This window comes from Anarrhichthys ocellatus, unplaced genomic scaffold, assembly GCF_004355925.1.
Source record: "Anarrhichthys ocellatus isolate YVR2014 unplaced genomic scaffold, GSC_Weel_1.0 scaffold156, whole genome shotgun sequence".
NCBI lineage: Eukaryota > Metazoa > Chordata > Actinopteri > Perciformes > Anarhichadidae > Anarrhichthys > Anarrhichthys ocellatus.
In genome coordinates, this window is record NW_022280186.1 from 58,968 (window position 1) to 83,680 (window position 24,713).

Genomic DNA, 24,713 nt, shown 5'->3' on the forward strand with positions numbered 1-24,713 from the left:
AGTTATTAGGTTTAGGGGGCAATCACTTTTTCACACAGGGCCATGTAAGTTTGGATTTTTTTCCCCCCCATAATAATAAAAACCTTCATTTAAAAACCGCATTTTGTGTTTACTTGTGTTATCTTTGTCTAATATTTAAATTTGTTTGATAATCTGAAACATTTAAGTGTGACAAACATGCAAAAAAATAAGAAATCAGGAAGGGGGCAAACACTTTTTTACACAACTGTATATACACATATATACACATACATATACAGTACACACACACACACGACTGGATTGTTGACAATAAGACAAATAGAGTAACATGAGCCATTACTCAGTCGGTACCTTTGTACTGGCCCTATACAACACTGGTTATATTAGGCAACGATCACACCGAAATGCAGACAAAAGGTTGATATTAGCATTTTTTTAAAATTCTGATGAACTATAGAATTATTCTCTTCATTCAACAGCATGAGCTCGTTGAATCAACTTTTTTCTTCGTTTAATTAAATTTGATGGACTGGTTCGGCACGCACCCCGGCTCCACAGGCTCGTCAGCAGTTTTGCCCAACTCGCTCTGCCAAGAGGCAGTTCCTGAAGCAGCCACGCCCGCTGCAACGCTTCTCGGTGTGGTCGGGGCCTAACGTGCATAATATCTTCATGTCAATTTATCCCCAGTGCAAAAAATGATTTCCAGTAATTAATGCAAAAGTTGCACAATCATTTATTCACGTTGACATTTTCCAAATTTAAATGCACACCGTATTAAAAAAACAAAAAACAATTACTCGTTTGAAATGACCAACCATCCAACCGACCCTGAAACCCCGAAACACACCGAACAGTGACAACAACTTTGGCGAGGAGTGAAAACTAAAGTTGCACGGCTGGATTCTGCAGCCACAGTGTGTCTGTCTGTACATTTAACGCTGGTGGTTAACTGCAGTCCCAGATGACATGCCTAACTAAACATTGGGTAGTTTGTAACCTAGAATAAGCATAACAATCTTCTTTTGATCAACAAAAGTGTAAATATTCCGTAAGCGGGTATTTGGGTGGTGCGACATTGAAAAGGAACAGGAACTGTGCTCAGCTTAGGCCTGCAGGTTTTTTGTTGGCACTACACTTTGTGCAAGTAGTGGTAGAAAATATCCTTCAATATTGGATGTGTTTATTATGTATTGCACAGGTTTCCCTCTGGTGCTCCCTCTGGAGCTGTATATCTCTCCGCTATGCTCCTCTGAGGATGGGGGGGGATGGGACACGAGGAGAGGGCAGAGTGCTCGAGAGCAGACACAATCCCAAAGGAAGCAGGTCTGCCCAAACGTCTGGCGGGTGAAGGAACATGTGGAACAGACTTTAGAGCCAAAGTGTGAACTCATCCCAACTTGTCTGAAGTCTTGACAGGCTTCCTTCTGGTTTTACTCTCTGAAGTTCCAAAAGTGTCAGACGTGGCTGCTGAGAAAGGTCCTCAGACAAGTAGTGCTTGAAAAACTAAACCTCCATCATCCCCAGCACCGCTGCGATCCTCTCCCTCATCTCCTCTTGTTGCTCTGTCGGAGCATCTTCTTCCTCTTCAGGATCATCTCGTAAAGTTTCTCCAGGCCCTGAAGGCCCTGACCGTCCAGCGCTGAGCAGCCCTGTGTGTGGTGCAGCGTGGACGAGCTCAGCTCGTGGAGAGCCAGAACCTTCTCCACCTGAAACGCAGGAGACAATTGAATACTAAGTGTTGCCACTCCAGAAAAAAAACAAACAATACATCACGAAAACATCAGAAACTCAAACTGACCTACATTAAGCTCTCGTTCACCCAAACCCTTGTTACATTTGAATCTGTACAAGTTATATTTAGTTAAAGAGTATTAAAGTTTATTATACCATTACCATTATGTGTTCAAATGTAATCTTGTAAAATTTAGTTTTTGGTGAGAAACTTGGGGCAGATCATCGGGAATTAATAATACATTTGCAAAACCACCACACGAGTATGTTGAAGTACATGTGATTTATTGCTTTGTTTTTACGGTGGTATCGAGGATCGTGGTGTTTCACTGGTATTTGTATTGACTACTCAACTTCTGGCATTGTGACATCCCATATGACAAAAATACATGTAAACACGGTTCATGCACAGGTGCACAACAGTGTTTCCCCCGATTCTGAATTTGAAAGTATTGAGTCTAAATTGTGGGTTTCTGAAGGCTGATGATGATATTTTGATACAAAGCCGCCAAAATTTCAACCAAAGTTTAACAAACTTTTTTGGTCAACATTACTAACCTTTCCCTATATTAAACAAGCCTCTATTAAATCCAGTGGAGCAACTTCTCAGATCCCAAGAAATATTCGCAGACAAAGAGTTGCAACAAAAATGTGGACAGGGTGCGAGCCGGAGAAGAGGGTGTGATTTGGAAGTAAACTGCATATATTTAGGTCTGGGACTGTTGGCTGGACAAGTCAAATGTAACAGACATTTTTCACTATTTGGTGACATTTTATAGACCAAGCTATTAATGAGAAAACAACCGGCAAATAAGTCAATAATATTCCCAGCTAACAATGCCCTATTATATGATGGATTTCATCTCCACTGGTGCCATAATCATTAAGGGGAAATCATCTTCCGAAAAACAACGTATACAATGCATCTTCTCTTAAAAACTACTTCTACAGATCGTTCTTTTTAACAATCTAGGTAGGGAATGAAATATTCAGAGGACAGAAATAAATATTTGGTCATTGTGGATGCTTTTGAAAGGCTTTAGCACAGCTGTCATCACTTGCCACCACTCCTGGTGAGTATAGTAACAAACATGCAGTCTGTGTGCAGCAACCATCATCGTGTAGGAGCAGATCAATGGCCGTACCATTCTAAGGCCTGATTAGGGTTTGGACAGTAGATTATTGGTTTTGTTCAGTCAGCACAATCTGGGTTCCCTCAGCAGTTAGAAACTATTGGAGAAGAAAGCGACGTTCTGTTAAGTCATTTGCTACCATGTGATACATGGGGATAAGTTCAAAGCACTTATCGAGCATCCCATTCAAAATACTCTGGTACATAGAATACCATTTGAACGTAAAATAAGATCCTGAACATTACTTTGAGATGGTAATGTTATCCATTTTAGGGAGCTCTGATAGACAGCCTGGTTCACCAGTCTCTGCTAAAGGAAAATAGTCAAATGTTGAAATAAACAAGTTATTACTTTTTATCTCATTTTCCGTGTTTACAATGACAGTTGGTCAACTGTGTTTCAGGACGCATTAGAAACCCTGGCTGCATATAAGCCAAGCGGTCATGACAGACCTTTAGGGACATGGGTTACCCAGGATATCAAACCCAGTAATGTTACAAGTTATAGATCATTTATCTCTTCCTAACCAATGCTCTGATTTCAGCAACAGACAAAAAAAACACTCATCGCTTCTCTTGAAATTCTACCACTTGTGTATCGGGCTGGGTATCAGTACTAGTGCCAATATGATACGTAAGTTTCAGTTAACATACGAAAGACATTCTTTGTGTACAAAATATCAACAAATAGTGAATCATCTTTTACCACAGGGCTCAAAAGTAACATTTGTCCAACTGCCCGGGGCAAGCTAAATGCCACATCAGGCTAAAATCTAACAACTCACTTGCCCATAAAGAAAAACAAAAGTATTTCACACATCGGGTTTCTCCGTAGCCGACATATGGAAACAGGAGTTCAGTTGGATGATGGTTGAGGATGTGGGTGAAATTCCAGATTTATTTACTGAAGGATTAAAGGTGACAACTAACTTTGGTATTTTTATAAACTACTACATACTACCTGCTAATAAATAAAACTATTTGTATAGAGACAAATTCAAATGGACCTTGGGCAAGTGGATTTCTGACCCACTTGCCAAAAAACATGAAGTTTGAACCAGAACATATAGTGGCATCTTGAAATGTCTGGTTTTGTCCACCGTACAGTTAACAAACCATAAACTATTACTAACAATATATAATAAGCAGGAAACCTTTGGATTGAAGAAGCTAGAACCAGAGAACATTTTACATTTTCACTTGATATGAAACTTATAGAGTTAGTCAATTAACTCAATATTTTTTTCGTTAACCATTGAATTAATTAATTGAAAAATCAGCTCTACACAACAATACCACACCATTAATGTAGCAATAACTACCTCTGAAGCAGAGACAGCTCCATCCAGGTCCTGTTTGTTTGCCAGAACCAGCACGGGCACCCCCTGGTTCTCAGCTGACCGGGTGATCCGGTGAAGCTCCGCCTTGGCCTCCTCCATGCGCTCTGCCTCTGCTGCGTCCACCACGAACACCAGCCCGTCCGTCCGCCTGGTGTACGACCTCCAGAGGGGCCTCAGTTTCTCTTGACCGCCGACGTCCCACACCTGGAAAGTGGTGGTGTTGGTTTTGGAGTTCCCCAAGGGTACTTTAATTCGCTCCATGTTGAAGCCTTTGGTCGGGATCGTCTCGACAAACTCCCGCAGCTTGAGTCTGTAGAGGAGGGAGGTTTTCCCTGCCGAGTCCAAACCGATCACCACAACGTGTAAAGACTGGAAGCCGGGGAGGAACGGGGTGCTGGGGGCAATTTCTGTTAACTGGTTCCCCATGTTAGGCTCCTGACAAGACTGAATTATTTCCTTTGGCAGGTCTTCCTTTAAACTCACTATTTGGCTGTTTTCCTGTGTCCTTGTCTCACTTGCTCCCTGACACTTTGAAGGGGGGCTCTGTACAAGGAGGAGTCAGTTTGATTCACACTCTGGCCTCACTTCAAAGGCTGATGCAGGACAATGAGGACAGACTGTCGACTGCAGTCCCTGAGGACATGAGAGGGAAAACAATGAGAGGGGGAGGAAGAAACTAAATTAATAGATGTATGTAGATTTGTAAACCCTTCAGGGCATGAATTCACCAGATTTGACTCAAAAACCAAAACCCGTATAGACAGAATTTATGTATCATCACACTTCAAAGCAATAAACTATAGAACCTTATTAAATGACTTCTCGGATCACCTATTAGTAAAAACAACAGTGTCTTCTGGGACCTCAGCTAGTAGAGGCTTCTGGAAACTAAATACTCAATGCCTAAAAAATACAGATTTATTAAAGGAGCTAAAACAGGAAATACAAAAAATAACACAATTAAAAGTTCTAACCAAATCTAATATTAAATTATGGGAAATATTAAAATATAGAGTGAAAGATTTCTTCAAATTCAAATGCAGAGAATTTAAAAAAAAGAAAAAAAGAAAAAAGAAAACACGAGTCACAACTAACTGTAATGAGGACGAAACACAGAATCTACTCATGGACTGTTACAGAGCTCGGCCTGGTTTTCCATGCGAATTATAAATCGGTTATGTTTGCTCTGTTCGATGGGAAGATGCCTGTGAAACAACAAGAACTTGTCCAACTCATTGTCAGCATCACATGATTTAAACTGTGGAAACCCAGATGTGTGGAGGTGATAGAGCAGCCTGTTATAGACAGCCACATGTAATAAAACACATACTCTGACCTCAGGATAAGAAACCAGACCCTCCCAGGCACACGGCACTTTTTTATATCTGTACCGGTTTTGTTTGGTAAATATTATGCATGTAAATTTATAAATGTATAAACTGTAAACTTGTTATAAACTTAATTACAAAAAGAAAAGATGACTCAGCTATTTTAACAAGGGCACTGGGCTGTCAATAAATAATTAGATCAGCTGAGACTTAGTGGAGCTCCAATCCAATATGTGTAAAATATGATATCTGTGCAAAATATATGCTTTTCCTGCTCGTGCTCTCCACCTGTGTGCACAAGTCTCAGAACGCGCAACTAGGGGGGCAAAATCGTTTTTGCCAAAAAGAGGCGGGTCTATGAAGCAGTTTAGCCAATTGCTGATTAAAGATATAAATGAGTGACATACAATTTAGCCAATCAGCGCCCTCAAATAGATTCAGTGTGGGGCCAAAAAGATTTTTCTCCCCTAGCTGCGCGTTCTCGTCAGGAGAAGTCTTTACAGGCGAGCGCGAGCACTACTCCAAGTCTCGTTTGAGAGGAGAACTTTGGCGGAGATTCTGCAGCCAAAGAGCTGATCCCAGATCAGCCTGACCTCACAATCAGACAGCAGACTAGCGGGAAAGGGAAGCAGTACATGTGAAGCTTCTCCACTAGCTGAACACCAGACAGGTTTGGCTAGCTGGATGACGTCATGCTAATAAGTTATTTAGCTTTTTAAAACAACGGGGACAGATCCAGCACGGACAGTTACGGGAGTGAGGAAGTAAGGAAACATGAGAACAGGACACATGGAGAACTCAGTCAAGCTACATATTAGGCAAAGTGAACATCTTTTCTTCTACATATTTGTCCTCAGTCTCATCTGCTTAACTTGGTCATGGAGGCATCAACATTTAATTGAGATGGTAAATTAACAGTGAAAACTCATCATAGCTTAATATAACATCAGTATTCATAATTACACTTAATGTTTACTTCTCCTGATCTTTACCTCCTATAACAAGGTCCATAGGGGCATCTCAATAAATACACATGTTATGTTATATTATATTATATAAGGTTATTTACTGCTTTTTTTCGTGTTGGAATAAATGCTAAATATTTAACTGCAAAGTAGTAATGCGTGTTTGATACTTTAATTTTTTTGCATTAAATCATACTGGCATGTTTGCTGAAATTGATAGGATGGCCCTACCTAGAAAATTTTCCACCAGCCGCCACTGCTCCAATCCACTGTCACACCATGAGAAGGCCGAAATCAAACATCTTAGCGACATTTCTTTAACTTAGTTAAAGTATGCACATAGGGTGAATTACGGCTGCAAGTTAGCCTGGTTAATACATGCAGTGTGACGGTCGTTTCTATCAAATGATATACTTCATGTTGTATGAAAACAGCAGGTTAAACATTACATTTAACCAGCAGCAGCGGAGGAATCCTACAATGCCTGTTCTGTCATCTAACGCTAAAGCTCCGGCTCAAAAACGAGCAAAAAAGGAAAACAGATTGGGGGGGGAACGTGTTAAAAAAATGTTTGATAAATTTTAGAACAAAAACAACTAGTATCAATTTAGCTACAAAGTTAAAATCACTGATAAACTATAACGTTGGTCTCTCTCTCTAGTTTACAGAGTGCTCCGCGGCGGAAGGACTCATCTAATCACAGCAGCACTACGAAACAAGGCAACACAAGTAGCTTTTTGTGATTCCGGTGTAACGTTGTGAGAGAGCTCACCTGTCGGCACTTCTGATCACTTCAAAGTAGTCAACATTGTTGCACTACAGCCAATCTGCGACCGGAATCCAAGTTTTAACGACCAAAGGAATCTCAAGTGTTCGGTCAAAGCTGCTCCATGTGACCGTGTGGCTGTCGCGTTGGTCCGATGACGGCGACTGCAGAGAAGCAGCGCCGTAGAAGAGCACGAGCAACTCCTCCCCCCCGCTGCTGACGCACCGGCAGGAGGAGGGCCAGAGACATGTGGGAACACAAACGGTCCGTAATAAAGAGGCTGCGTTAGGCCTACTTTCCCCGTGGGTTCCTAAGTTTCTTCACTGCGTTGCATCCATTACAATAAAACAATATGTAGTATAATATTTGGTTTGTTTGATTCAGAATTGTTTAGCCTAATCATTTAAATATGCTTCATTTGGAAGTGCAATCTAAATAGCGGTTGTTGAATTGGGTTGCTGTTTGTAGAACAGTGTAAAGTAAGACCACTGTATCTCTGAACTATCTCACCAAAGCACACACATTTATTCTGTTATCTTCTTTTGATACAACTAATGAAATATGTATTCACTTCCTCCCTGGGGCCTCTCACTTTGAAAACCTCTGTTTTAGAATATATAAAGTAACCCCAGTGACACAGAATGCACTGAGTGACAGAAGCTAGTGGAGCAGAGGCTTCCCGGACGTGATGTCTTGTCAAGACTTCCGCTCTCTAGGAATTGTGTACAGTCCTCAAGGAGAAACTGCATCATCATTAAATATTGTTCTGTCACCTCACAAGGTATGTTCAAATTAAAAGGAGCTATAATGGCTTACTGTAAAACAGGTAATCCTGGTTCAGTATGAGCCATCGATGACGTAATGGGGCAGCTGTATTGATTTGCATGACAATGATATAGTTCTTTCTTGCTACCCAATACTCGTGTAACGATGTGGGTGTGTGCAAATGTGTGAGTGAGTAAAACAAGACTGCCTGCTTATTGAGCATGGTAACATCTGTAATGAGTAGAAGTGTTTTATAGGCCATGAAAAACAATAATGACACAATTAGATTTGATCTTATTTTGGTGATGTTTAATCCTGCTGCTAAATTAAGACTCGGCTAGAATGGTCCTGCTGTTAGATGATTCGTAGATTCATTGTAAAACTGGTTATACCAACAAGGAAGCTGTGTGTGTGTGTGTGTGTGTGTGTGTGTGTGTGTGTGTGTGTGTGTGAGTGTGTGAGTGTGTGTGTGAGAGAGAGACACAAGCTGCAAAACTGAATCAAATCTAAATGCTCTTATCTGGTCAGGTGTGACCAGCAGGAGGAAAGATATGACACACACACACACACACACACACACACACACACACACACACACACAGAGGAGCTGGAATGAAAACTCATGGGGGTTTTGCAGAAAATTGTCTTTTCACTTCAGCCAGCATCACAATACTAATTCTGTTCTGTCTCTCACCCATAATGTTTATCCCATGGCTGTTCTTTGTTTTTTTTTTTACAGTTTTGACATTGTATGTTTCTGTATACATTGAAAGTCAACTTCTCTGAATCAAAAATATGTTTTATAAATACATCTCATATCAGCTTCATATCATGCTTGCAGAAACGCACAATGACACATGGTCTAAACCAGTGGTTCCCAAACTGGGGGCGCAGCATCACCAACCCACACACACACACACACACACACACACACACACCGGTAAAACAATATCAAATAAAATGATAACAAATACAATTGCAAACAAGTTGTAAAGATAGGGCACTATTTCATATGGTTGCACCTATAAAAATAAAAGAAATCAAGCGGAACCGACAGGACATGCATTGTGTCCCAACCATGTTATTTTCTTCTTTGAGAGAAGCTGCTGTTCAATGTGGGGAAATATACGTTGTTAGCACTTAAAAGAAATGAAGTTCATTTTATTTACAAATGAATAGGTCAGAAAGCAATTTACATGTAGGAATAGGAATGTGATCGATGCAGAGAGAGCACTGAGTAACTTCTCGTCTTTGATCATTATTCATATGAAAGATTCTTTATTTTCATGCACACTACTTCAGTTTGAAGAACCTGTTAAATGGGGAAATGTACTACTTGAAAGCAATCTAAAGTCCAATCTTTTTGGAAATTGATTTTATTATTGCTATTTGTTTTTCAGTAAAACAAACTGAACGATAAACTGTGAAGTGGAAAACTGAAGTGGTATGTACTTCTTTTAGAAAGAAAAACAAATATGTTATAGAGTTTAGTTTATATATTATAATGCAATTAATTAAAAACAAAGAAGGCACAACCCATTTGGGGATGGTGGGGTCGGGTGCGGTGGGGGGGCGTACAATGTTCCTATCATCAAAGGGGAGCTCGACAGAAAGAGTTTGGGAACCACTGGTCTGAACAGCTAATCTAAAAGAAAAGGTCATGATTTTGTTTTAAAATAACCTAACAACATAACATTAAAATATAACGGGAATGTCATACAAAACATAACAAGCTTATTTACGCAACAATTTTGGTTTCACACAGACACAGTTGTCTCCTGGGTGAAAGTCCTGTGTTTACCGCTCCTCCTACACGTGGAGTTAGTGGACTTTCTCGCTTGATATACTCTTTATCATACCACGTAACGTTCAATAAAGGTCTATATGTATATGACATCACTTGCGCTGTTCGTTGCTCTGACTGAATGCAAAATCGTTGATAATCTGTGGTTTACAGGAACGTACACACCAATGTTTTTTCCTGGAATAACTGGCATAGAAATTGAAATAACAAAAAATGTCGAAAGGTGGAAACAAATGCTCAGTCAGATAATGTACTTATTCTTTTCTCAGATATATTTTTGAATCTGAATCATGATTTAGCTAATATATTTTTATTTCGGTAAAGGTTCTTTACAGTTGCTTTAAAAATGAAATGCTCATTTACACATTTACAATAGAAATAAAGTTTTGTAGATAAAACATGATTGGATTTCTCCAAGTAAGAGGAAAACGTATTGAGTCAGTGTTTTTACTGAAACATGGCTTTTACTTTGGCACCATCAAACAAATATAAATGTGCTCTAGTGCCCGAGGACTTTATTACGCTGACCAGTGGTGGACAAGTTTCTCAGAGTTTTTGGATTGAAATCTTTAGTTAAAAATGTTGCTGCATATTACTTGGCTGCTGGACCGGTGACTTTGAAAATATGAAGCTGTATCTGTAAACAAAATATTCAGAGGCTCATAGTCCCAAATCACACAAAAATGCACCGCTGCAGAATCATCAACCAGCAGAAGAGTCTGTGAAGTTAAGCATTTAAATGCAGGTTACGGTTAGAATATTGAAACCTGCTTAGACACTCTGTTGGTCATCCAGACTGAAGCATTGTCTTTCACTAATGTCTTAGGTTTGGAAAGTAGTTACTTCTTAAACTGCCCTCACTTAACAGATACACCAAATATCCCTGCTTAATAAGGGAGCAACTTCCTCTTCTTTCTTGTCCTTGTCCAGAAGTTGAGAATTTGCTTAACTAATACCAGAGCAGTTAGCCACACAGGCCATCATTCCTCATCATTCCTCATCATTCCTCATCTCACAGGTTAGCAGCGCACTCTTTTGTCCGCAGGAGGAATGGCAGCCCTGATGGATGATCAAACCTGACCAACATTACTGTAAAGTGGACATTTATTATTTATACATATCATCACTTTATGTTGTGTTTTGAGGAGGGAAGAGTCTGTAAAGTCATATTGTGTTTTAGATTGGATTTTTTGCTTTTTGATCATTTCCCTGAGCCCTATTTTTAGGCCTCTGCTCGAAAATTGCATACCCATACTAAAGAGAGTGCAGATCTCTAACTACAAGGTCTATTTTAATAATTGTGATGGTATAATACAGGTAACACTTGTGAGACACTTGCTCAGATGTGTAAATATTGTGTATATGTTACTGGTTAATAGTGAATGAAGATGGCACACAGCTCAAATTGAAGTTTCAGGTTCACCTGAAAAAAAAGCACTTGTATTGAAATTATTTATTTGAAATAATGCAGATCCAAGCCTAAAAATACGCCACAATCATAGCACAACATGTTTTTAGTCTCCACAAACAAATTTTACTTCGATTGAGTGAAGCAAGCCAGCGTAATAGAGGTTTGAGTACGGAGGGTCAAGCCAAATTCTCATTTTTGGAACCAGCTGTTGCGCTGCTCTATTCTAATTTTATATACTATATAACTATATATTTCACTTGTTGTACCACTAATAGTGTTCAATACATCCTAATACAGCAGTTTGGCATCACTTAGAGCTATTTTGAGCTCTCTGGGGGTGCTCATATCTCTCCTCCATGGAATTTTCTCGTCTCTGTCTGTGTCGATGGAGCCCTTTCTAAGCCTATGATTGGCAGATTTCATCATGTGACACCTCGTTGGACCCAGATTAATCTCAGGAAAGCAGTAGTCGGTTCTTGAGTAGATTGACAGACTTTTTAGCCACTAAAAATCCCAAACCGTGTCGCGCAACCCCCATGCGTAAAATGATTCGCCGAACAGTAAAATGCCAACCATTTTGTCATAGTGTTAGCCAAAAACGCCATTTTCTCACAGACACACACAGAGACACCGAGAGAACACGTCTGAAATGGATTACCGTCAATTTCCAGCGTTTTTCTTCACGAAAATCACCTCAAGGTACGATGCGTTTACATTTTTTTGCTGTGGAGTGGTTTGTTGTTCGTTGTGTTTCTGGATGTAACTTTTGAATGGTTTCATGGAGAGGAATGTGGAAGATATGAGTGGATTCGCGGTCGAATCGGTCTTTGTGATGTATGCATCGGCCATGATAGCGGCCAGCGTTGTGATGGGAGATGCAAACGGAGTGCATAGGTCGCCGATTCGTGGCGAAAAATACGTGATATTGTGGTAAATCTTCTAGTTTATTGAATTAGTTTGTGTATAACTGTGTATAACTGTTTTGAGTGAGTAAAATGGCTCCCATGGTTGTTTCGCCCAGAATCTCTTTGTTACATAGGTATATGATATGTCATAAAATATCATTTTATTCGTTTCGCAAAAGTGAATTGTACACATGTGTGTACTCTGTCGCCACCCCCCCCAGCCCCCTTTAAAGGGGGCTCTCGGCAGAAAGATAACATATTTTGATATATTGTTTAATATTTAGGTATTCCATAATGATTTGTTACACTGTAGTTTTTCTTTTTGACACTAAGTGGGGGGACCCAGTCACCATTGTATCACTACATTTAATTGGTTACAATCCTCGTCTTTGGATTGGCCGGATATCACTCTGACACAGGCGCTAAATAAAGGTGGTTATCAATTCGCCAGTAAACACCACCAGACATCTCAGAGGTAAATATTGTACGTTTTACTCCACTACATCTCAGAGGTAAATATTGTACTGTACTGACACTACAAACATACGATGATCTTATAGAATATGATACATTGCTGTAGATTAAACTAACCTACAGTATATAAAGGAGTTAAAAACATGCAGCATAGGCCTACATGTTAATGCAGCAATATATATATCCTGGAACATCAGATATAATAGTAAAACACTGACAGGGAACATTTCACTGCACTGGTACTTTTACTTTTAGTAAGTCGCGCGCTAGGAAACGCCCCTCGCGCTCATAGCATGGTTTTCTCCTCGCAGGCTGTAATTTTGGTCACGCAAGCAGAGAAATTCTGCACAGAGTGATGTGAAAGGGCCGTTTGATTTGCACGCGCGGGACCTCTATACACGCTTGGATCTCATTTGTGCTCGCGGATTTTAACATTGATTTGCTTTCATAGCAATTCCTCAGTGATTATGTATTGTGAACAGAAGAAAAAGTCAAATTGCAGCACATTAACATTAAAATGTTGTACCCAATCTATCACGTGGAGTTGTGACCTTAATGTTAAGGTTGTGCATAGTATTGCGGTCTTCATTATTCCCTCTCGTTCACCCTGTGGACCCACCACCCGCAGGGACAAGCATCGGGGTCGGGTGTAATGCAGACCGGGCGGCGGGTCAGGCGGGAGGCCTGGCCATGCCGATCGCCGGCGGCATAGACTACCTCTAGGAACATGGAACGTCACCTCGCTAGTGGGGAAAGAGCCGGAGCTGGTGCAGGAGGTGGAGCGATACCAGCTAGATATAGTTGGACTCATCTCCACACAGCCTTGGCTCTGGAACCAAGCTCCTGGAGAGGGGTTGGACTTTGTCCTATTCCGGAGTTGCCCAGGGTGAGAGGCGCCGGGCGGGAGTGGGGATACTCACGAGCCCCCGGCTGAGCGCCGCTGTGTTGGAGTTCTCCCCAGAGAACGAGAGGCTCGCCTCCATGCGCCTACGGGTTGCGGGGAGCAAGGCTCTGACTGTGGTTTGTGCTTATGCACCAAACAGCAGTTCGGAGTATCCGGCCTTCTTGGAGTCGGTGGGAGGGGTCCTGGAAAGGGCGCCGCCTACCGACTCCATAGTTCTCCTGGGGGACTTCAACGATCACGTGGGCAATGACGGAGAAAACTGGCGGGAGGTGATTGGGAGGAACGGCTTGCCCGATCTGAACCCGAATGGTGTTTCGTTATTGGACTTCTGTGCTTGCCACGGTTTGGCCATAACGAACACCATGTTCGAACATAAGGTGGCTCATAAGTGTACCTGGTACCAGAACACCTTAGGCCGGAGATCAATGATCGACTTTGTAATCGTATCATTTGATTTGTGGCCATATGTCTTGGACACTCGAGTGAAGAGAGGAGCACAGCTGTCAACTGATCACCACCTGGTGGTGAGTTGGATCAGATGGCAGGGGAACCGGTTGGAAAGACCCGGCAAGCCCAAACGTGTAGTGAGGGTGAACTGGGAATGTCTGGCGGAGGACCCTGTCCGGGAGGTCTTTAACTCCCACCTCCGGAAGAACTTCTCACACATCCCGAGGGAGGTTGGGGGACACGGAATCCGAATGGACCATGTTCAAAGCCTCTATTGTGGACGCGGCCGCTAGAAGCTGTGGCCGGAAGGTCATCGGTGCCTGTCGTGGCGGCAACCCGAGAACCCGGAGGTGAGGGCAGCCATCAAACTGAAGAAGGAGACCTTCAAGGCCTGGTTGGCCCAGGGGTCTCCTGAAGCAGCTGACAGGTACCGGCAGGCCAGAAGGGCTGCAGCTGCGGCAGTCGCAAATGCTAAAACTCGGGCATGGGAGGAGTTCGGGGAGGCCATGGAGAAGGACTTTCAGTTGGCCTCAAGGAGGTTCTGGCAAACGATCCGACGGCTCAGGAAGGGAAAGCAGGGCTTACCCCAGGCGGTTCTCAGCAGGGGGGGGAACTGCTAACCCGGACGGGGGACATCGTCGGGCGGTGGAAAGAGCACTTTGAGGAACTCCTAAACCCGACCAACATGTCCTCTGTAGAGGAGGCAGCGCCTGAGGACCTAGGGGGAGGCTCACCCATATCCCTGGCAGAGGTCGCTGAGGTAGTTAAAAAGCTCCTTGGTGGCAAGGTGCCGGGGGTGGATGAGATCCGCCCTGAGATGCTGAAAGCGCTGGACATAGTTGGGCTGTCCTGGCTGACACGCCTCTTCAATGTCGCATGGGGGTCGGGATCAGTGCCCATGGAATGGCAGACCGGGGTGGTGGTTCCCATCTTCAAAAAGGGGGACCGGAGAGTGTTCTCAAATTACCTGGGTATCACACTACTCAGCCTCCCGGGGAATGCTTATGCCAGGGTGCTGGAAAGGAGGCTCCGACCGCTTGTCGAACCTCAGATTCAAGAGGAGCAGTGCGGATTCCGTCCGGCTGTGGAACAGTGGACCAGCTCTTTACCCTCACAAGACTACTGGAGGGGTTCTGGGAGTTTGCCCAACCAGTCTACATGTGCTTTGTGGACTTGCAGAAGGCTTTTGACCAGGTCCCTCGGGGGTTCTTGTGGGGGGTGCTGCGGGAGTATGGGGTGCCGGACCCGTTACAATGGGCGATCCGGTCTCTGTACGACTGCAGTAGGAGCTGTGTCCACATTCTTGGCAATAAGTCAGACACGTTCCCGGTTGGTGTTACCCTCCGCCAGGGCTGCCCTTTGTCACCGGTCCTGTTCGTGACTTTCATGGACAGGATATCTAGGCGCAGCCTGGGGGTGGAGAACGTCAGGTTCGGGGGTCTCGGGATCGCCTCTCTGCTGTTTGCAGATGATGTGGTCCTGTTAGCCTCCTCGGATCATGACCTCCAGCATTCACTGGGGCGGTTTGCAGCCGAGTGTGAAGTGGCAGGGATGAGAGTTAGCACCTCCAAATCTGAGGCCATGGTTCTCTGCCGGAAACCGGTGGATTGCTCCCTCCAGGTGGGGACGGAGTGCCTACCTCAAGCAAAGGAGTTCAAGTATCTCGGGGTCTTGTTCACGAGTGAGGGTAAGATGGAGCGGGAGATCGACAGGCGGATCGGTGCGGCTGCAGCAGTAAAGCAGGCGCTGCACCGGACCGTCTTGGTGAAGAGGGAGCTGAGCCGGAAGGCGAAGCTCTCAATTTACCACTCGGTCTACGTTCCTACCCTCACCTATGGTCACGAACTCTGGGTCGTGACCGAAAGGACAAGGTCGCGGCTACAAGCGGCCGAAATGAGTTTCCTCCGTAGGGTGGCCGGGCTCAGCCTTAGAGATAGGGTAAGGAGCTCGGTCATCAGGAGGGAGCTTGGAGTCGAGCCGCTACTCCTTCGCGTCAAAAGGAGTCAGCTGAGGTGGTTCGGGCATCTAATTAGGATGCCTCCTGGACACCTCCCACTGGAGGTTTTCCAGGCACGTCCAACTGGGAAGAGACCCCGGGGAAGACCCAGAACACGCTGGAGAGATTACATCTCCCAGCTGGCCTGGGAACTCCTCGGGATCCCCCAGAATGTGCTGGAACATGTTCCCGGTGAGAGGGAGGTCTGGGTCAGCCTGCTTGGCCTGCTGCCACCGCGACCCGACCCCGAATAAGCGGAGGAAAATGGATGGATGGATTATTCCCTCTTAATGCACTGTGCAAACACATAGACTTTGTACTCGAAGATTATTAACGGCTAGTCTTGTGGTGGATGTAGCATGTTGACAGTTTGCTCCCATTCAATTTTTTACAGTTGCTTAAGCATCATTAATAATTCACAGAACCACACACAAGTAGTGGAACACCTCAGATCTTTTGCAATTTCAAAACTATACAATAATTCCTACACTCCAAATTGTGTGACCCGTGTCACACACGGTTCATGAAAACGGTGATGAAAATATTCATGTAAAATAAGTCAATACATCAATGCATTTCCAGAGGTTGCATTTTGTAATTCAAATCCAAACACAACAGATTCTAAATAGAATATAGTCCATAAACACAGAAACATTTTTGGAGACAAAATAGAAAGCATGAATTTGTTATCTTTAATTCCTAGTACACGTTTATGAAAACAGGACTCTCGCTGCTACATTGGATTCTATGGTTGTGGTGAACAGGTACTCACAGGTATTGTCCTCACATTCTGATTGGAGTCGACAATCAAGCAATTAGGTGTCATGTTGAATTGCAAATTGGGTGAAAAGCAACAAATGTGTTTAGAGTTTTTGGGACTTATACTGAGTGTCAGTCTCAATAATTGTGTTTTATGTGTCATTTAATTGTGTTAGCAATTGAAAAAAACTGTTAATGTATTGTTACCAAAAGTAAAGAAATAAATAAGACACCCAGTCTCCCTCTAATGGTGAGGCTGCAGATTGCAACCCCTACGCCCCTATTTCTAAGCATGTCGGAGAACCTACTGTGGCCTTCAGGTAACGTAATAATGCAAAAGGGCCACACTAGGAGAAGGGTCTAACTGCAGTCTTGCAGGCTACACAAGACGCCCACTTTACTACACAACAACCTGATAAAATTTACGGGAGTAACGTACTTATTTTAACCCACACCATGATGTTTTCCAAAATCTTTTTGAGCCAAAACTTAACCAAGTAGTTTTGGTGCCTAAAAGTTTTGGTGCCTAAACCTAACCAAACTTTAACAGCTTCGAGGGCGTGTCATGTGGTAGGCGTTTTCCTGTTGTACTGTAGACCCGCAGATAGACCTACTTGCTCTCTAGAGCCAGTGTTTGATTTGTCCATTCTGGGCTACTGTAGAAACACAGCGTTGCAACACAGCGGACTCCATGGAAGAGGACCTGCTCCCTATGTAGATATGAAGGGCTCATTCTAAGCTAACAATAACTGGGTTATCCTTACATGTGTGACACTATATAGCCTACTTACCCACTGGCTCAGTGGTAGAGCAGAGTTGTCCTTCAATCAGAGGATCCCCAGCTGCGCTAGTCCGTGTCGATGTGTCTTTGGGCAAGACACTTAACCCCAAATTGCTCCTGTAGGCTGTTCCTGCGGTGTGTCAATGTTGTATGAATGTGAGTCCTGATAGGCAGGTGGCACCTTGCATGGTAGCCCTGCCATCAGTGTATGAATGGGTGTGAATGATTACAAGTAGTGTAAAAGCGCTTTGAGTGGTCGGAAGACTAGAAAAGTGCTTTACAAGTACAGTCCACTTACCATTTACCCAGAGAAATGAGTTAACCCTGGTTAGCCTGAAGCAGAGCTGTCCAGGCTCCTGTAGTGGTCACAACCAGCAGCTTTTGCTTTCCCTCCACATCCAACTACACTGACTACTTGGACCACTTATCTCACTATTTGCCTTTTGTTTTGTTGATTAGCTTCTTATCTCTAGATAACAAAGTTTGTTTTCTCGAAATAACTTAATAATTATGTCATGATCTCGAGATAGCAACATAAAAAAGTCTCATTCTCAGCTTCTGTAGTATTCACCATCCAGTGTTTTCTGTTTTTTACATTTTCTTGCATTGCTCGTCGCCTTAGTTTGTGTCTTTTAGGAAATACTGACAGAATCATTGTGTATAGTGTTTTTCCTTTACTGCCAGGTTGATGCAGCCTGCGGCCCGGGTATGTTGTTTAATATTGTGAGTTTGATGCACAATGAAGGTCTTTGACCAAATTGTTTAGTTGTTTTAGTAGTGAACCGCAGGAGGTGGTGGTCAATGGTTTATCCGCCCTACCTTTCTGTTTCTCTCTTGCCCTGGGAGAGCATTATGTTGCCTGGAAACTTAACAAGATAGGAGAGAGGTAAAGAGAGACTGCAAACCGCAGCTTCCACCAGTCCTCCACTGAGAATGCTACAGCTGACTTCTCTCCAGGGCACAAGTCAGGTGAGTAAACACTCTTACGAGCTTGTTCATTGTTTCTCAGATATCCCACTGCTGATGTGTATTGCTAAAACCAATACTCTGTTTTCTACAGCAAAAGATTGCATGTTTTATCCTATGCTTATATATCTCACCTAAACATATTAGATAGTAAGGATTATGTTTTAGGCAACACTTTACCTAACTACGATATGTTTACCCAGACACCAAAGATCTTTAGTTGCACATAGAACTAGCACTCTTCTTCTTACTTTTAAGGGTTGCAGCCTTCACTCACGAAGGAAATACTGTAGTGTGTGAGCTGTGTTAGTTTCTTCTGTACTGTGCATACTATGATGACTTAAAGGGCCAATGTGTAGCATTTCGGGGGATCTATAAGCAGAAATGGATTATAATATTTACAACAATATATTTTCATTAGTGTACAATCACCTGAAACTAAGACTTGTGTTCATTCACTTAAAATGAACCCTTTATATCTACAGTACATAGTGAGCGGGTCCTCTTCACATTCAAACTTTAACTTTATTTCAATGATCAAATGCATACATACGTACATGAAATTTGCATTTAAACCATCCTTAGAATATTAAAGCAGTGTTGCTGTTAAACACCCAGGTAACATCTTGGGATTTACCGTTACCCATCGAGCTACAGTACTCCGAACTTGTTGCACTGCCATGTTGCTACAGTAGCCCAGAAAAGAAAAAAACAAACACTGGCTGTAAATGGTAAATGGACTACTTGTATTGCGCTTTTCTAGTCTTTCGACCACTCAAAGCGCTTTCACACACTGATGGCAGGGGCTAGGTGCCACCAGCCTATCAGACTATCACATTCACACACCGTAGGCACAGCTACGGGAGCAATTTTGGGGTTACGTGTCTTGCTCAAGGACACATCGACATGGACTAGTGGAGCCGGGGATCAAACCAGATCCTCTGATCGAAGGACGACCCTGCTCTCCACTCGCCACAGTCGCTCTAGAGAGGGCCTTTCACGTTTTTTACGTTACCTGATATGGAGGACGAAAAATGTCTTAAGTATATATAAATAAATTAATAAATGCATTAATAAATGTATAAATAAATACAGAAATTAATAAATAAAATAATAAATAAATGCTGAAATAAATACAGAAATATTTAAATGCTGAAATAAATAAATAAAAGAATAAATTAAAGCTGCAAGCAGCATTGATCGGGCCCTCGCAACTTCATGCACGTCGAGGGTACTAGCAGGACTCTGCCATGAATTTCTGTGACCATCACTGTGCACGAGTGAGATATTTCCTGCGTAGGCCAGCAGCGTAGCAAGATCATGTTGCCAGGTCTTAAGCCTCAAATGTTTTGAGTGTACCTCCGATACAATCATGAATGTAAGCCTTTAAAGATCATTAAGAAAATGAATGTGTGTGAATGCGCTTCAGTGTTTGTAACATAACAGACTGTCAGTTTACTGGGATGGGGTTCAACTCCCTGCAGTGTCCTGCTGATTGTATTTGGACTTACGTGAAAGTTAACAAAACAGTAGTGCCATTTGCTGTTACTTGAACACTTTAATTTAACACTGTTTTCATTTTAAGTTCTTCTGTAAGAAGTTTAAGTTTGAAAATCCACTGCTATCTAACTTTTGCTCTCCAAGCATCTTAGTTTGCACATATTTAGATCAGAGAAGTCTTTTTCTCATGGTGTGCCCACAAACCCTTTCAATATGTTCAGTGTTTGGGCCGCTGTAATTATAGAATCCATCTTACGTCCGTGGTTGCCAGTAGTTGGCGCTATGACAATGAGTTAATATTGGCATGCAGAAGTCCTAAAGCCATGACAGTCAACAAGGATGTCAAGTTTGGGACAGTTTTGACAAAGTACAGTTGACTTACAACAGCTTGATGGATGATGGCGAACCATGTAAAATGGCCACCACACCGAGTCCATTTTCTTCAATGAAACCTCAAGCTTTTAGTAACTTTTAATCTCTAAGGTCTTTAGATTGTTCTGACCAAATTCTAAGCTGATCGGATTAATTCCCTAGGAGGAGTTCGTAGTACAGCACCTGGAAATGGAAAAAAAACAAGAGAAATTCATACAAAATTGAAAATGGCTGACCTCCGGTTGGGTTTAGAGCTTAGACCCCGGAGACTTTTTTTTAAGTCTACATGTGATACATCTGCTTACTAAATGTTATACATGTAGGTGAAATATACTGCGAGGACTGCATCGTCAAAATATTGTAGGGGGCGCTATCGAGCCGACTTGCCGCTCTGAAGCATCAGATAACTATATTCAGGATTTTAAATGTGTGTGACACGACGAAACATCAAAAGCTTCATGAACTGGCATTATGAACTTCTTACATTTGTGTGGAACTAATTTGATGTTGATCTGATTTACCTACAAAGAGAAACAAGCCAAAGTATAAAGACTTTAACTTCCTGTTACCAGTAGGTGGCGCTATGACTATGATTCAAAATTGGCCTGCAGATGTCTTCAGGCCTGCAGTCAAATCAAACATGTGAAATCTGGTAAAGATCTCATGATGTGGAGTCGAGTTACATCAGTTTATTTGTTCATGGCGAAGGATCGAAATTCGCCAAGCCGCCACGTCGCCGCCCTTCAACAACTTCTTACAATCTTCACAATGAAGCATTATCAAGGTCTTAGGACTTTTCTGACAACATTTAAGAGGGATCTGATTAATCTGTGAGGAGCAGGATGTCAAAGTACACAATTTACAACTTACGGTTGCCACTAGGTGGCACTATTACTATGATTCTAAATTGTCATATAGATGTGTTCCGGGTCAGGATGTTATGACATATGAGAAATTTGGAGCAGATTAGACAATGTATGGCCGAGTTACAACAACTTCCTGTTTCATGGCGAATGGTGTTTCTTTGCCGCCACGGATACATAGTACGATAACTTTTTGATCTTTGAGTAACTTTTCACTAACAAGGTCTCAAGAGCATACTGACCAAATCTGAAGTCAATCGGGTTAAATCTCTGGGAGGAGTTCGTTAAAGTATGACGCCTTGAAATGGTCAAAAAACGTCATAAAATTCGAAATGGCCGACTTCCTGTTTTGTTTAGTGAAAAATTCCAAGAGGATTTTTTTGTACGTCCAGTGTTTCCCCTACCATTGTATTAGGGGGGGCGCCCCGCACCCCCAACGGCACCCTCCGCCCCCCCCTTGAAGGTGGAGTTAATTTTGTTTTCTATATAGCGCCAGATCACAACAGAAGTAATTTAAGGTTCCCTTTCCTATAGAACAGGTCTACCCCATGTTCTTTTATTAAACAAACTAAACAGCCTTATGTTATTGATCTTATTGACATGACGGCATGTCATATCTGTCTCTACATGGTCGCGAGCGTGTACAATTCTCCTCTACTCTCTGTATCGCGCAAGGCGGAGTTCCACCCCGATGCGCGCACACACACACACACACACAGACACGTGCGCGCACACACTCAGGTGAGCACACTCCCACCAGCGGACAGAGAGCGCGCGTCGGAAACTATGTCCGCCAACCACCTGAAAAGCAGACAACAATATCTGCGTTTTTTAAACGCTCCCATGTGGTGAAGATACAACACTCGCTCTCCTGCGAGTAGCAGCCAGAGTAGCTCTCCTGCTCCGGGTCCAAGTACAGACAAGAACCCCCCACACACACACACACACACACACACACACAAGCAGCTACAGTCCCGTCACCACCGGATATCAGGTTTTGACCCAGCTTGGCTGTCAGAGGGGAAATACTCCCCCTGGCTGTACAAGACTGATCTTGGTAAGTAAGTAAGTAAATACGTACATAAATAAATAAATAGACGGATTAGATAGATAGATAGATACAGAGAATGAATAGGGCATTATTTCAGTTTTCTTTTTGGTTTTAGGAATGTTCTGTTGAATATGAAGAAAGCATAAACAGGCCATTTATAGAGTCTACTTGCCAGTCAACACCATGATTCCTTTAAGTGTTTGTCCGTGTCCCCCCCCTCCCCAAGCTGTAAACCTAGGGGAAACACTGACGTCCCATCACGTTCCACATACCTACCACATTTTATACAGCTAGGTGAAACCCAATGTTGGTGCTACTCAATAGGGGACGCTATCGAGCCAATATTTCATACCGCAGCTGGACACTCCAATCAGACTGCAATTTTCGCAAATTCTGGCTTGCGTGCAAAATTTCGAAAACTTTCCAGTATCCCAAGCACCTCCTTTTTGCGACGAAACAGGTACGATAATAATAATAATTAAAGCTGCAAGCAGCGATGAACGAGCCCTTGCACCTTCCCGCGTGTAGCCTCCAAACCTTTAGCAGAATGTAAACCTTAAGTTGACGCGTGTTTCTGGTCCTATGCACATAGCTCACACCGACACCGCTCGTAGGTGAAAGCAATACGTGTTTTTATTGATCCAATTTCCTTGGTACAAGTCAGTGAAACGACTTCCTTTATTCCTAAAAGTACCCCAATTACCTCGACACACTTTAAGGATCCACAGGTTAATCCACAAATTGTTCCACAACTTACTCCACATAGCACATTTTATATGACATGATCGGAAAACTGTGAGGCTCCCTTCTGCTCCAGATATTACTAACAACCGTTACTAACTGTCGCAAAGTGTCCTTAAAGTGACGAAAGTCTGTCACTTACGTGTATTTCTTACCATAACAAATGAGAACAACAGCCTTGTAAAATTCAAAGTAGAAACAGATGTGATTAAAGTTAAACATGTAAATACAAGTAAATTTTTAACAGCACATTGAATTTGGCTCTTACACACCGGCCCCTAATTGTACTCAAGATTTAACATTTGAAACAATTACCTAACTTAAAATAAGAGAGCCATGTACTGTAAAGGAACATTCTCACAAAATAACGTTATAAGAGCCGAAGGCAGCTAACAGACTCCTCATGGTTGCTCAGTCTTTAGCACTGTTCGTCTTCCAAAAGTAGACACAGCTTTATAATGGGCCTGTGTAAAACACTAGTCTTTGTCTTTATGTAGACCTGACGAACAAGTCCTCTGTGGTCTGGAAGTGCCTTAATGACCTTCCCCATGACCCAAGAGTTTCTTGGAGCAGAGTCATCCACTAGAAGAATGATGTCTCCCAGAGTGAAGTTTCTCAATGCTCTTGACCATCTTTGCCGTTCCTGGAGCTGTGGCAAGTATTCCCTGGTCCAACATACAGAATTGGATACCTCCAACTGTAGCTCTTTTCTCAGCAGCTTGTCCATTTTGACAGCGACTGTTGCTGCCGTCAGCTCCATCCGTGGGATGGTAGGTTGCTTTAAAGGCGCCACTCTGGCCTTCCCCATCATGAATGTGCAGTGAAATTGATTTCTCTCGTTCCGCAACAGTAAGTAGCTAGCCGCGCCGTAAGCTTCCTCACTTGCATCTGCAAAGTGGTGCAATTGTGCGTATGTAAGATTTCCAAATCCTGGTGGCTTGATGCACCGGTTGACTTTGAAGTCCTTTAGATTGGGAAGTTTTGTCAACCAATCTGCCCTCTGTTGTTTGACCTTTTCTGGTAAGTCGTCATCCCAGCCCAGTTTCATCCGACTCAGTTCCTGAAGGATTTTCTTTGCTGGCAACACCACTGGTGCGAGAACTCCTAAGGGGTCATAGATTGAACTAACAACCGAAAGGAGACCTCTTCTGGTAAAAGGACAGCCTTTGACAGTAATTGAAATGTCCTTCTCGAGAAAGTCTTAAATCCGCCACTAAATCCGTTTCTCCTCCTCCTTCAGCCATTGAGTGACATATCTTTCAACTTGAACTCTTACTACTACTAAGTTCTGCTAGCTAGCTTGAGCTTCAGAACAGTCACGCTAGCCCACCAATCAAGCCACACATTAATGCTGATGTACTTATAGGCCAGCTAGAAGGCTCTGGCATGTCAAAGACTACGGCCAACATGTCAAACTAAAAATCGGATTAGTTGAAGGCTATGACCATCAACAATATTGTCCCCATTTACTTAAACTGCAAATAGATTCACTTTTTCAGGCCAACAGGCAGATTTGTTTTTACCTAGAGACATAGAGGCGAAATCTGATTGGATAAAAGCTCTACTTAAAACAAGCTGTGCTGGAAGCAGCGTTGGAAGCAGGGCAACTGAGGAAGACAGTAGCTATGCAATGAGATAATAAGCTAATGGAAAAAATATTTAGAATACATATAGTGTATAAAATATTAAATTATAAAATAGCTATAACTTTGTGATTCTGTCTTGGTCAG

General features: G+C 42.7%; 2 protein-coding genes across 3 annotated transcripts in view; one reads left to right on the plus strand and one right to left on the minus strand.

Annotated features, from left to right (window-relative positions):
* Window positions 1–238: 238 nt before the first annotated feature.
* Window positions 239–7,418, minus strand: LOC116400230 (ADP-ribosylation factor-like protein 4D). Its single transcript, XM_031877963.1, has 3 exons — window positions 7,251–7,418; window positions 4,168–4,818; window positions 239–1,688 (listed from the first exon to the last, which is right to left on the minus strand). The coding sequence occupies exons 2-3, from the start codon at window positions 4,609–4,611 to the stop codon at window positions 1,527–1,529; spliced, it is 606 nt and encodes a 201-aa protein (XP_031733823.1). The 5' UTR covers window positions 4,612–4,818; window positions 7,251–7,418; the 3' UTR covers window positions 239–1,526.
* A 10,943-nt stretch (window positions 7,419–18,361) lies between these two features.
* LOC116400228 (coiled-coil domain-containing protein 200-like) overlaps window positions 18,362–24,713 on the plus strand; it is a 28,296-nt gene continuing 21,944 nt past the window's right edge. For both annotated transcript variants that reach the window (XM_031877957.1, XM_031877959.1), the window contains exon 1: window positions 18,362–18,459. The gene's annotated coding sequence lies outside the window, so the exon portion shown is untranslated. The remainder of the gene's footprint in view (window positions 18,460–24,713) is intronic.

Bases quoted from the DNA above. Each gene is read 5' to 3' on its own strand.
- LOC116400230 (XM_031877963.1), bottom strand. From the start codon at position 4,611: ATGGGGAACCAGTTAACAGAAATTGCCCCCAGCACCCCGTTCCTCCCC. The intron at 1,689-4,167 runs GTAGTTATTGCT...CCTGCGTTTCAG, and splicing joins GAGCTGTCTCTGCTTCAGAG to GTGGAGAAGGTTCTGGCTCT.